This window comes from Hylobates moloch, unplaced genomic scaffold (assembly GCF_009828535.3).
Source record: "Hylobates moloch isolate HMO894 unplaced genomic scaffold, HMol_V3 SCAFFOLD_13, whole genome shotgun sequence".
Classification (NCBI taxonomy): domain Eukaryota; kingdom Metazoa; phylum Chordata; class Mammalia; order Primates; family Hylobatidae; genus Hylobates; species Hylobates moloch.
In genome coordinates, this window is record NW_026652288.1 from 28,739,043 (window position 1) to 28,752,863 (window position 13,821).

The window sequence follows — 13,821 nt, forward strand, 5'->3', positions numbered from 1 at the left end:
CACCACCTTGCACACCTCTTGCATGCACTTTGCCTGTATTGACTTTCCTGATTGAATGAATGGAGGGTCCTTTGTGTCAAGGACCCAGGCGCATAATGCTGAGCCTCCTTGGCCTGACATTCAGGGTCCATCCAGCCCATGACCCCACAGTTCCTCCCCACTGTCCCCCAGTGCTGCTCTGCAGGGCCTTCTTACCCCTCCAGACGCTGAGAACCTATTACCATTTCACTTATCCATCCGTCCATTTATGAGGGGACATGGTGCTTCCCCTCGTCCATCTCTGCAACCCCAACAGCCTCTCACCCCTTTCCCCACCCATTCATTCCATCTCCACTGTTCCACGTCTACGTACTCTCCCTTTAAAGGGTGGCAAGGAGAGGAAGTGGCCTTCTCTGCATTGTCCACAGGCATCCAGCCCAGGGACTGCCTCAGCCCCTCCCTTCCATTAAACAAAATAAGCAAATCTTGATTATTTAAATTTATTTTGTTTATTTATTTTGTTTTATTTATTTGTTTTTTATTTTTTATTATTATTATGTTTTGAGATGGAGTCTTACTCTGTCGCCCAGGCTGGAGTGCAGTGGCACGATCTTGGCTCACTGCAACCTCCGCCTCCTGGGTTCAGGCAATTCTTCTGTCTCAGCCTCCCGAGTAGCTGAGACTACAGCAGCATGCCACCATGCCCAGCTAAATTTTGTTATTTTAGTAGAGATGTGGTTTCATCATATTGGCCAGGCTGGTCTTGAACTCCTGACCTTAGGTGATCTGCCCACCTTGGCTTCCCAAAGTGCTGGGATTACAGTTGTGAGCCACTGCACCCAGCTAATTAAAAAAAAGAAATTTTTTTTGAGATGGAGTCTTGCTCTGTTACCCAGGCTGGAGTGCAGTGGCGTGATCTCTGCTCATTGTAACCTCCACCTCCCTGGTTCTAGTGATTCTTCTGCCTCAGCCTCCCTAGTAGCTGGGATTACAGGCATGCACCACCAGGCCCAGCTAGTTTTTGTATTTTTAGTAGAGATAGGGTTTCACCATGTTGGCTAGGCTCATCCTGAACTCAGGTGATCTGCCCACCTCGGCCTCCCAAAGTGCTGGGATTACAGGTATAAGCCACTGCACCTGGCCCAGACTATTTTATTTAAACCTCATTCTGTTCTTTAACTTGGAGCACCACAGGGCAGGGGCCATATGTCAAAAACCTCTGTGGCTTCCGTGGGGCCAGGATTGGTACCTGGCATGGATTAGTTCCATAATAAATGTCTGTCCTTTCCTGTCTGGTTGTGACATGGATTTCTCCTTGTTGACAATGTGGGGCTCTCTAGCCAATGGAGGGGATGGAGGCTCTGTTACCATTTCACTCATCCATCTGTCCGTTTACTCACCTAAAAGCTGTTAAGCACCTGCTATGTGCCAGGTGCATAGGTCACAATCTGTGTGCTCCAGGAGCTCACGAGAGATACCTCCCAGGAAGTCATCAAGGTGAAGTTCAGAGAGGTGGGCGTGTAGGCGAAGGCTGCCTGTCATGTTGGTGACCCAGGAGAAAGAGATCTGAATCACGCCAGGCAGACTTCTCAGGGAAGGGTGAGGGCACACTTGCGAGATGGAGATGGAGGTGGAAGAGGGAGAGACAGAGGGAGGAGTGAGCCCCTGCATCCTTGCGTGACAGCCTGTGGGGTGGGGGTGAAGGGCCCGTGTGCCAACTGAGAAGTGGGAGCTTCATCCTCCTGTGAGGAGGTGCCACCAAAGGCTTTCGGGTGTGAAAGTGGCATCTGCTGTGACTTAGAAAGGCCACGCTGGCAACCTCAGAGAGGCATGGACCGTGTAGATGGAGGTGGGGCTGCTGCAGGAATCCGGGGAGAAGGCAAAGGGTGCCTGAACAGGGCAGAGGCAGGGAGTCTGCGGGCTGAGGATGCAGAGGTGGGGGTGGGGCGGGATGAATGGCAGGGCTAAGCCACGGGCTGGATGTGGGCTGAAGATGGGGGAGCTGAGACCATGCCTGGGTTCCTGGCTTCAGCCACTGGACAGATACTGGCACCCTTCCTGGAGACAGGGCATAGGAGAAGAGGCAGGTGCTGGGGACAGTGCTGAGGCCACTCTTGGACACGCTTAGACGTTTGGGTTGGAGCAGGGAGGGGCTCTTGCTGGAAATAGGGCTTTGCTGCTCCTGCTCCACCCACCGCCTTGGGGCCTGGGGAGGAGCCTGAGCGGTGGTGGGTTTTCTGTGAGGTTCGCAGAGGGTGGGGCGGGGCTGCCACGTGCAGGAAGGCAGGGGCCCTGATCGACGTGGCCTGTCTTGGCCTCAGTCCTTTCTGCTGTGGGGTCTCTAGAGAAGGGGAGGGCAAGAGGCTTCCCAAGGCCCACAGCTTAAGAGAAGCTGAGCCAAGTCCTCTGAGGCCAAATCCCTTACTCAGAGCAGGTGTGTGTATGTGTGTGTGTGTGTGTGTGTGTGTGTGTGTGTGTGTGTGTGTGTTGGGGGGGCGGATGGGGGGAGGCTGCAGCTCAGGGCCCCAGGAGCAAAGCCGAGGCATGAGCAGGATGAGGCCGGGCCTTGGAGAAGGGGGCAGCATCGGGGTTTTTGGCATCCTGTGCTCACCTCAGGCAGCCTGGGACCTCCATGAGCTCGTAGAAGCCAAGGGCAACTGTGTGGACTTTGATACTCCACTTCCCTTCCCTGCCCGCCTCCAATCCTGTTAGTGCCATTGGGCAGAGGTTGGGCAGTGGTAGGTTACAATGGCAAAGGCCTAGGGGGCGAGCTCCCCAGGTCAGGGGTGTCCTGGGGCATTCGCTTACTATCTCCAGCCCACACAATCCCTCCCTGTGGGTCCAGACCCAGGAGGCTGGGCCTGGCCCTGGGAGCAATGGCGAATCCCGGCTGATCTAGGCCCAGGTTGAAGATCCGCTCCTCCCGTGGACCCCGGGTCCCCTGACCTACACAGTCCCCAAGGATCAGGGTTCCCCTGGATCCAGGCAGGCACTGAGGTGGGCTGTCCTACCGCCCCTCCTCCAGCCCGGCCTGGACTGTGATCCTCTGAGGCCAGAGCCTGGGATATTGTGTTCCTGTCCTGTTGCTGTGGCTTGTTACTCTGTCAGCCCCCCAGTGGGTCCTGATGTCCACTGAGAAGGGAAAGCCATGTGGGACACTGCAGGGCTGGTCTCCATGGGAACCTGAGCTCCCAGAAGGCAGGGAGTGTCATGTCTTATTGATGCCCCATTCCCAGTGTCTAGAATAGTGCTTGACACATAGTAGAGTCTTCAGTAAATATCTGTTGAATAAGTAAATGGTGCTTCCAACTTGAGAAATTACAATTAAAACCAGTGCCAGGGATGCCACTGTCTTCCCTTCCTGTGGGTAATTGGATTGAGCTTCTAGTATAAAACAGTGGTGACTTCCTGTCACAGCAAAGGGGATCAACCCCGTCCCCCAGGCCCTGGGGGGATGGGGATTACAATCATGAGGAGTGGGATTATTTAGGGGTCACTGAGCTCTCACGGGGTTGGGGCAGCTTGGAGAACTTGAGCTTGGTGCTGTTTGAGCTGGGAGGCAGTTTACCCTTGTCTGCTGCAGCTGCTCTCAGCTCCACAGGCCCAAGCAGTACAGCGGGAGGGTGGGGGCTTCCTTTAAGCCAGCAGTTTCTGTGTGGGTGTCGGCCTCCTGGGGAATGGGTGAGCTGCACTGCCAGGAAATGGGGCTGAACCTGGCCTGGTGGTCAGCCTGCCCTTGTGTTTGCAGAGGGAGCTGTGTCTCCTGCAGCTTGAATCCTGGGCCAAGAGCCTCTGCAGGGATAACAGTGCCCTCCTCTCTGTCCCCCATCTCGGCCATTGCCCCATCCTGGAGCCACCCTGGGTTCCCCCAGCAGTGTCTGGCTGGCCGTCCCTCGTGATGCTTTTCTCTCCCCCGTTCTTTTAAGATTGGCTCGGGAGAGTGGGCCTCAGGAGAAGACCCCTGCATCTCTGGGTACGTATCTTCCATGCACACCTCCCTTTGTTATTTGACTCTCTGCATTCCTGGGCTGGGTCATGGAAACAGAATTAGGGCCAGAGGAGATCTGAGAGCTCTTGTGTCTGGGCCCTTCATTTCACAGCAGGAAGCTGAAGTCACCGGAGGTCTAACTGGAGGGTGGCAGCGGGCCCGGGAAAGGTGTGGAAGAGAAGTGACATTTATTGGCACCTGCTCTGGTACGTCAGGTGTGTTGACGTACACCAGCTTGTGCGGCTTGCCACGGCCTGGATAAGAGAGACGAGGCTGGCCCCGTGTGACGGACGAGCTGGCACATGAAGGCTCTGTGAGCAGGATGTTCTCCCTGGTCGCTGAGCCCAGTCAGGCTTGCACTCAAATTTCCATGGCTCCAAAGCTGGGGTCTTGACGCGTCAAGCAGCTGCCCCTTGCAATGTGTTAAGCAAGTAGAGAGAGTATTCCTCATCTAGAGAATGAGAGGGTAAACCAGAGCCCACAAACCTCAGCCAACCGGCCCCAGGAGCTTTAGCTATCAGGGAATAGGGCCAGCAGAGGATTGAGGTGAGGAGAGGGAACAGGGCAGGGTAGGAGGCCTTTAAAGAGGGAGGAGGGATCACTCCTGGATTGAACTCTATGGGGAGGTGGGACAGGTGGATGGAAGCTGAGCCTCTGCTGCAGGGCTGGGGAGCAGAACACCCCGAGCCCGGGCCATGGTGGGGAGGAGTTGGAGGCAGCCGCTCTGCTGCCCGGCAGGAGGGATGGCCTCCCCAAGACCAGCTTCCTGGCAGGTCACTCTGCTAATCAGCTCAGCTGGTGGGGCAGTTGGCGAAGGGGGGTGGCTGTTGCCCAAGAGGCCCTGGGATCAAGACACAAAGCTGGGCCTGGCACAGAAACCTCTGTGGCAGCTGCTTCTCCCCTGCTCCTGGGCCAGGCTACAGCAGGGTGAGCTCAGGCAGTCTGTGGCGAAATGCACTGGCACCCTGAGTGACCTTAAGAGCTAACCTGGAGGATGCTGGTGTGGGGGTTGGGCCAGGAGACCCCAGTCAGTAACCACTTCCTCCCCTGGCTCTCCAGCTTGCTGCTTGAGAACCAGGTCACCAGGGGCCTGTGGCAGGGGCAGGCTGCTCAGACAAGGCTTTCCAGGGCATCCCTTTGGGGTGCAGGTGAAGAAGTGACATACAAAATAGTTAAGTCCTCAAAGGGCTCTCTGCCCTGCAGCTGGCAGCTGGGCTGACAGTGCCCTCTGTGTGCAACATGCCTAGCACATGGTAGGGGCTCACAGGGTCTTGTCTGAAGCTGGGGGCTTCCCCACATCTGTGGCATTCCTGCAGTCCTTGCCCTGGCCAGGTGGTGCCTACCACATGTGCCCTCTGCCCTGCCTCTTACCTCTGGGCAGATGAGGCTTCAAAGCCCCTCTTCCCCCTTGGCCCTTGATCCTTCTCCCTGCACCAAGCAGAGGAATCCTTTGCAGAAGACATGGGCTGGGCAGAGGACCTGGGTGACCTGGGAGCTCTGCATGGGCCCCAGACGTAAGATGCCTTTTCCAGCCTCAGGCAGCCTCAGCTGGTGGCCCCATCTCAGCAGACCCGACTTGCAGGTTCACCCAAGGACGGTGAGCTCCAAACCCTGTGGGTGGCAGAAAATGAATGAACCTGTTTGAGCCCTGCCTTCATAATGAGAAATATACCTTTAAAATCTGCTGATGGAGAAGATATGAATGACAAAGCAATACTGTGGATTTGATGCCATCAAGTGGAAGTGAATGGGTATTTTATCCATCCCAAGAGCATTCGAAGGTTACTGGCTGTATTAGTCAGGGTTCTCCAGAGGGACAGAACTAGTAGGATATATGTCTGTATATAAAGGAGTTTATTAGGGAGAATTGGCTCACACGATTACAAGGTGAAGTCCCACGAGAGGCAATCTGCAAGCTGGCGGGGAGAGAGGCTGGTAGTGGCTCAGTCCAAGTTCGAAAGCCTCAAACCAGGGATGCCAACGGTGCAGCCTTCAGTCTGTGACCAAAAGTCTGAGAGCCCCTGGCGAGCCACTGGTGCAAGTCCCAGAGTCCAAAGGCCAAAGAACCTGGAGTCTGATGTTCAAGGGCAGGAGGAGTAGCAGGAAGCATCTAGCAGGGGAGAAAGCAGGCAGCCAGAAGACCCGGCAAGCATAGTGACCCCACCTTCTTCCACCTGCTTTGTTCTAGCTGTGATGGCAGCTAGCAGCTGATTTGCTGGTGCCCACCCACACTGAGGGTGGGTCTTCCTCTCCTGGTCCACTGACTCAAAGGTCAATCTCCTCTGGCAACACCTTCACAGACACACCCAGAAACAATACTTGACCAGCTATGTAGGCATCCAATCCAGATGGCACCTAATATTAACCATCACACTGGCTCTCAGCTTTTCCATCTGTGAAATGAGACTGGACTAGTGTTAGATCTCTGGTCCTGGCAACTCTGCCCTTTCCTGCTGCGTCATGCTTTCAGGCAAGCCCATGGTCATATGAAAGCATGGGTGGGCCTATTCTGCTTTTTCTTTTCCTGCCGTACATACCTCCCAGGACAGATACACTTACTTATATTCTCAGGAAATGTCTTACATCTCCTGGATAACACATCTGGCCTTGTTTCCCGCCCAGCCTCCCCACTCCCGCACCTATCTTGGAATAAAGTGTGCAGTGAGTGAACGAATGAAGGGTGATGCTGGTCCACAGGTAGTCTGCCTCATGCCTGCCAGTGCTGCCCTGTACAGTAAACCTAACTCAGGTCTTGCTCCACTGAGGAAGAATTGAGGGTGTGGGGCTTAGCAGTAGAGTTGAGCCAGCCGCAGGGTCAGTGAGCTCAGGAGTGACCTGGGTGTCTTCAGCTCCACCCCTGTTCTCAACCCCTCAGAGCCAAAACCTTTGGCCTCACCCATCAGAGACAGGCCTGCCACTGCCAAGAAGCCTGCCCTGCCTTTTTCTCAGTCTGCTCCCACGCTGACAGCCTTCTCCTTCGACCATGCCAAAGAAGCCTGCCCTCTGCTGAAAGAAGAGGACCAGAAGGAGATCGGCACCAAGGTACCTGGGGAGCGGGAGGAGGAGGAAGTGGGGCTGGAGTGGACCACAGGCTGCATGAAGGCCAGCAAGCGTCTGAAGTATTCAAGAGTGGGACCAGCCACAGAGCAGAGCAAGGAGAGCCCGAGGCAGCCACCCAAGTACTAAAGGCCAGAACCTGCAGACGGGGTTGGGGTGAGGGCTGAAGAAAGGAAGAGAAAGGATGGGGGTCGGAAGTGGGGTGGGGAACTAGGTGCAGGGAAGACTACAGAGGGTTGCTGAGGGGTAGGAGAGAGGAAGGAAGGAGGACGGGGAGGTTGCACAGGGCTCAGGAGGAAGCTGGATGTGGGGGAGAGAGCAGGAAGCCTTAGGTGAACTGGGCTGCGTGGTTTGAACTAACACCCAAGATAGCAAATGAGAGGCAGCTGACTTAGGGCTGATCAGCCACGGGCTGTGCTCCACAGACTGGCGAATACCTCACGCTTCTCAGGTGATCTTGGAAGGTGGTCTCTTCCCTGGTTGGAAGGAATTTAGTGAAGCTTGGGGAGTCACTGTAGTGAGGAGCCTGTGCTCATTCTTTGAAACAGAACATTCCAGGTCAAGAAGCATATCTTGAAGGCCTCCCGGGTGCATATTCTCTGTTAGAGACTGGGTGACTGTGTTAAATCAGCACCACAGCCCTCCCATTGTAGAGAGGGCCACAGAACGTGAAACACAAACAATGATTCAATGCAGCGAAACGAGCTCATCCTCCATCCCACTTCTGTGCTCCCTCCCGTGGCCACATCGTAGGCCTTGGCATTCTAAAGTGTGTCCCCCCACCATGGTCTCAATTTCAAGCATCCCATTGGCTCACCACCCTCTCCTGCTGTTCTGCTCAATCCAGCTAATCCTTCATTCCAACACTTGTTCCCTCTCTGGCATCAACAATATTCTCCTTGAAACGGGATCATTGCTATCAGCATGTTAGCTCTCTGTTACCGCTTTCATTTTAAGAAAGCAGAACAAAACCAAGACAAAATGATTGCTGCGTCTCTCTTCTCTCCTGAGTCCACTCCTGACAGGCGTTAGTCCACACTCCCCACTGAAACTGCCCACATTGGAGTCGCCAATGACCTTCATCTTCCCAAATGCAGCCACGGTTAGTCCTCGTCTACCTTGACCCCATCCATCATAGCTTTTGACACGACTTGTGTCTCATCCTTGAATTCTCCAGCCAGGGATAAGGGCGAGGGGTGGCTCTTTTTTGGTCCTGCCTACGTGAAAGGCAGCTCCTTCCCAGCCCTTCTTGGCTGCCTCCTCCTCATCTCCCCTGCCTCTGGATGCTGGAACTCCCCCAGCGCTCAGCCCTCTGGCCTCTCGTCTATTTATACTGACCCGCTAGGTCCTCATCCAGTCCAGACATTAAGTACCATCTCTATGCTGAGGACTCCCACACTTCCCTCGCCAGCCTAGACCTTCCCTTGACCTCCAGACTAACATATTTAGCTGCTACTCAATATCTCTGCTTAAGTGCCTAATTATACTTCCAACTGACTGTGTCCAAAACTCAACCCTTGAACACTCACCTCACAAAACCTCCTCTCTCCCCAGGGACCCACTCAGCTCCAGCCTTCCAGTGGCTCAGGTCAACCACATCGGGCATCCTTGGCTCCTCTCTTCGTCTCTCGCCCTGCACCTCACATATCAGCGAAGAGAGTGAGCTCCAACTTAGAGGCATGTCCAGAATCTGCCCACCCCACCATCCCCATCGCCGTCCAAACCCTACCACCTCTTGATTGGATGTTCAGCTGCCTCCAAAACACTTCCTGCTTCCAGTGTGAGGCTAGCTCCAGACCCTTCCCGTGCAGCAGCTGGCATGAGCCTTAGAGAAATGGAAGTTAGAACGTTCTGTGGATGTGGAGGATATTATCATTGGGGAAGGGTGAAGGGAACACAGGAAGTCTTGGTTCTATTTTGACAACTTACGAGTTGTTCTTGCGTCTTAAACTATTTCAAAATAAAAAGTTATAAAAAACAACACTTAGAGACAGCCCCCACCAGTGGAAGTCAGATCATGTCACTCCTCTGCTCAAAACCTTAAACGGCTTCCTGTGTCCTTCAGAGGAGAAGCCCAGTCCTTTCCTTGGCCCACGTGATGTGGATCTTGCCCCCTGCCCTATCTTGTGTCCTGTCACTTCTCTGACTCAGAGAGCTCAGCCAGTGTCCACCCCCTGACTGTCCCCAACCAGCCAAGCACACCCGGCCTCAGAGCTTTTGCACTCCCTCCCTCTGTTTCAAACACTTCTCTCCTAGAAATCTGTGGGGCTGGTCTCCTTCCTTTATTTCTGTCTCCACTTAAGCTTCACCTCCTCGGGGACCTTCTAGGCTAAAAGCCACTATCACCTCTCTCTCCTTACTTTTTTTTCAGCACATACTGCCTGATATCAGCATTCGGTCTGTTTATTGTCTCTCCCCCACACCTCGAAGCTCTTAAGGTGCAAGGAGTTTGTCTTTTTTGTTCACTTCCAGGACAGCAATTGGCACACAGGAGAAACATTTCTGATGATTGAATGTTGATGATTGAATGAATGGAGGTTAATAGAGTTTGCCTTGACCTTGTGCCAGATCCAAGTCACCATCTCCAAGTCTGCCCGGGAGAAGATGCGGCTGAAGCAGATGAAGGAGATGGAGCTGCTCCGGAGGCCGGAGGAGCCCAGGACGGGGCAGGAGCTCACTCCCCAGGGCCTGGGCTCCCGGAGAGCCTTCATGAAGGAAGGTACTAGGTGCCTGGTGTGGGATTTGCTCAGCCTTGGGGAGCGGAGTCCACTCTCTCATAGCCTGCTGATGAGCCCATTTTCTTTTTTAAAGTTTTTATTATTATTTATGTATTTATTTAGAGATGGGGCCTTGCTCTGTGGCCCAGGCTAAAGGTCAGTGACACAATCACAGCTCACCCCAGCCTCAAACTCTTGGGCTCAAGGGATCCTCCTGCCTCAGCCTCCCAAGTGGTGGGAAATACAGACGTGTGCTACCATGCCTGGCTAATTTCTTTTAAATTTTCTGTAGAGATGGGCATCTCTCTATGTTGCCCAGGCTGGTCTTGAACTCCTGTCCTCAAGCCATCCTCCTACCTCAGCCTCCCAACATGTTAGGGGTACTGGCATGGGCTACTGTGGCCAGCCATGGGCCCATTTTCAAAGGAGGACGTTGAGGCCAGGGGAAAACAGACCTGCCTAGTCCTAGGACTTTCTCTGTGTCCACAGGCCTCCTTCCCCTCCGGGGCAGCGGGATCCTGTCTGTGCCCACTAGGCTGAGCGGCCCACGCAGAAATGATGTCGGCGTCATCCTGAGGAAGTGGGCCAGCCGGGCCTCTCTGCCCAGCATCCCCGTCAGCCAGCAGGAGACCCACTTTGCCCGCCACGCCTCGGGTAGGCAGGCCCGACTGGCAGGCACACGTGTCCCTCTGCCCATGCTGCCTCGGGATGCCCTGAGGCATGGCAAAGATGACCTTGGTGGCTTTGCTTCCGCCCCTTGTCCATGTTAGACCAGGAGGCAGCCTGGGGTGGTGGTTGCCTTGCCAGAGAGAGAAACAGTGTCAGGGACTCATCATTGTCTACGGGCTGGGCTTGGGACCTAGGATGTCACAACTGGAGTTGTGATGTGCTCAGCCTGTGTGACATGTCCTAGAGGAGTGACCAGTGCACCAGGGCCAAAGACACTAGACAACAGCACCCAAGCAAGCAGCTGCGAACAGCAGAAAGAGGATGAGAGAATTGGGGAAGACCTCGGTTTCTTTCCTGTTGCTTCATAAAATGTCAGGGCTGGACAGCACTGGCTACAAACGGGAATCAGAGGGTCCAGAGCTTCTACCAGGGCACCTCAGGAATCGTGCCTGGGACATAGGGACGCTCTGTCCCCATTCTACCAGAGGAGCTTCTATTTTGCCTCTTTTTTTTGTATACTGGGCATTCATGTGAGATTTCATTTGGAAAGATTTTGCTACTGAAAAAAACTTAAAAACAGTCAGCTTGGTTCGGAGTTTCTTTATGTGTGGGATGTGATGGTAAATGATCATAGACTAGAGCATAATTTCCATGCTATAAATAATGCCAACTCATCTCCCTTTGCAATTCTCTTTCTATCCTTTCAATTGTCTTGAGTAGAAAGTCTGAATTTGGTGCTAGTCTTTAGCACCTCTCTTTTTATTTTTATTTTATTATTTTTTATAAAGAAAAGAGGTTTAATTGGTTCATAGTTCCACAGGCTGTACAGGAACCATAGTTGCTTCTGCTGCTGGGGAGGCCTCAGGAAACTTACAATCATGGTGGCACCTCTCTTTTTAAACAAGGAGATCCTCTTTCAGGCTCAAAGACCGAAGCTGCCTACAAATTTTTTAGCTAGAGTTTTTAACATTGTTTTACTTTCGTTGTAAATATTTATCATATTCTATGACAAACAATGTTAGTTTATGGTAGTGACAGAAAGTTCCCTTTAAAGTTAAATTCTTTAGGATTTGAAATTCTTTTGTGATTTGAAGAAAAGTACAATGAAAATGAAAGGACAGGCTATTGAGAGGTATGGCAAAAATCATGAAAGTGGTAATTGAATGATGTGATTGATACTGAGAACTGTTGATGTATATAACCCAACCCACTTTTTTTTTTTTTTTTTTTTTAAAGACAGAGTCTCACTCTGTTGCCCAGGCTGGAGTGCAGTAGTGCGATTTCTGCTCACTGCAACCTCTGCCTCCTGGGTTCAAGTGATTTTGCCTCAGCCTCCTGAGTAGCTGGGTGCATGCCACCATGGCCCGATTAATTTTTGTATTTTAGTAGAGATGGGGTTTCACCATATTGGCCAGGCTGGTCTCGAACTCTCGACCTCAAGTGATTCGCCCACCTCAGCCTCCCAAAGTGCTGGGATTACAGGTGTGAGCCACCATGCCTGGCCAACCCACTCATTTTATAGCAGCAGAACTGAGACCTAGTGATGTAAAGGCCACCCAAGGTCACTCAAGGTCATGGTGCCCCATAGTACCACCATCTAAAGATCACTAGACTGAGACTGGCTAGTGATGCTTGACCCAGGATAGTCTGTTGTCCCTCTTTATTTGAACTGTTTATGTTTGGCGGGTGAGCGGGTAGGTAGAAATAAAATCAAGTAGGTTAGGTTGTTGGAGTTAGGAAAAAAAGCCAACATTCTACTCTTACAACCATCCTGGAAGCTGCATTTGAATCCTCCTCTTCTTCCTCTCTCCTCACCGTGAACAAAGAATCCCTTAATTTGCTTTATAGTTTGGGTTTTTAGTCTGGCTGGAAATGATAGTATTTCAGGACTATAAACCTGATTGTCCTCCTGATTCTCCTAATATGTCCTGTGAGGGTGTTGGAAATAAGAGCTAGGAGTCACAAAGAGAGTGAGCACTCAAATAAAGGAGTTCTCAGCGAGGAAAATTTACTTCTGCAGAAGGCTGCTGCTCATTCTTCTGGTCACTGTGAGAGCATACCCAACAAAGGAGGGAAGGGGTTTTTATCCCTAACGCAGTCAGGCCCTACTACTGTGTCCGGTCCCCATTGCCTGGGGTTGGACAGCACAATCTAAGCTGATCCGACTGGCTACTTCAAATGGAGCAGGGGTGGGGGCTCCAGCAGTGGGAAGAGCAGTTTTGGAACTAAGGGCGTCAAACAAGGAACAGATGTGGGTTGTTACAGATTGGGAACTGATGTGGGTTACAGATTGGGAGCGGCTGGGAAGTTGTTTACTGTAACTAGGGGCAAGGAGGCAAGGAAGTTAAGCTTTGAAAATAGAGGACAAGCGGGACCTTTGAAGAGGAACTCACTGTTTCCAACAAGGAGCTGGCCTTTCTTGGGAGACTGGGTTGGTTTAGGTGAGCTCAGCTCAGGATCTGTTCAACTTCTTCTGTGGTGTGTGTGAAAAATAGAAATGACTGAACCAGAAGGCACAAATATGAACATGACTGGAAAGCTGTCAGAGGTAGGGCAAAGGGGGAGGCCACACAAGCCCTCAAGACACTGGAGGCTGGAATCCCCCTGCCAGTGCCTTTTGTGGGTTTGTTTTTAAATCCAGTGGATGCTAAATGCCCCTGCAGGGTGCGGTGAAGGCGAGGAAGGGGGGCAGCAGGGCAGGAGGCTGTATTGCTCACTCCAGAAGACTGAGCCTCTTTTTGAGAGCGTTGCAGACGGCATGTCATTCACGTCCGTGCTGCCCAGGGAAGGACGGGGAGGTTGGATGTTACCTCCTGCCTTTCAGAGAGTGACTGAAATAACTGATTAAGAGACTGTTCCACATGCCAAGGGCAGTGCTGAAAAGAGAGTCCAAGAGTGGGGGCTTTGTGTCTCCGCTTTTTTTTTTTTTAAATCCCCGAGACTGAGTCTCACTCTGTCGCCCAGGCTGGAGTGCAGTGACATGATCTCGGCTCACTGCAACCTACACTTCCCGAGTTCAAGCGATTCTCCTGCCTCAGCCTCCCGAGTATCTGGGATTACAGGCATGTACCACTATGTCCAGCTAATTTTTTTATTTTTAGTAGAGACAGGGTTTCACCATGTTGGGCAAGTGAACTTGAACTCCTGACCTCAGGTGATCCGCCCGCCTTGGCATCCCAAAGTGCTGGGATTACAGGTGTGAGCCACTATGCCCGACTGTGCCTCCACTTTCAGTAAAGGGCTTCCTCTCCACTCAGACTTGCCTAGGACCTCCAGATGTACTGTGATGAAAATCATCCTGGTGGGGGTGAAGCTTGGGAGAAAACTCGCCAGGAAGGAAGATATGGTAGTGAGAGCTCTGGACTGGGAGGGGGACCTTCTTGTCCTGGCTGTGCTGACAGAGGAGCTGAG

At 52.6% G+C, this 13,821-nt stretch overlaps 1 protein-coding gene across 3 annotated transcripts in view; it reads left to right on the forward strand.

The window, feature by feature from the left end:
• Positions 1-13,821, forward strand: part of TOGARAM2 (TOG array regulator of axonemal microtubules 2) — a 70,071-nt gene that overhangs the window by 25,388 nt on the left and 30,862 nt on the right. Inside the window, exons 7-10 of one of the 3 annotated variants that reach the window (XM_032753262.1) lie at positions 3,906-3,952; positions 6,843-7,009; positions 9,593-9,743; positions 10,231-10,395. In XM_032753262.1, the coding sequence (XP_032609153.1) occupies positions 3,906-3,952; positions 6,843-7,009; positions 9,593-9,743; positions 10,231-10,395 (530 nt within the window). The remainder of the gene's footprint in view (positions 1-3,905; positions 3,953-6,842; positions 7,010-9,592; positions 9,744-10,230; positions 10,396-13,821) is intronic. The other 2 variants (XM_032172096.2, XM_032753263.1) reach the window with 2 other exon arrangements.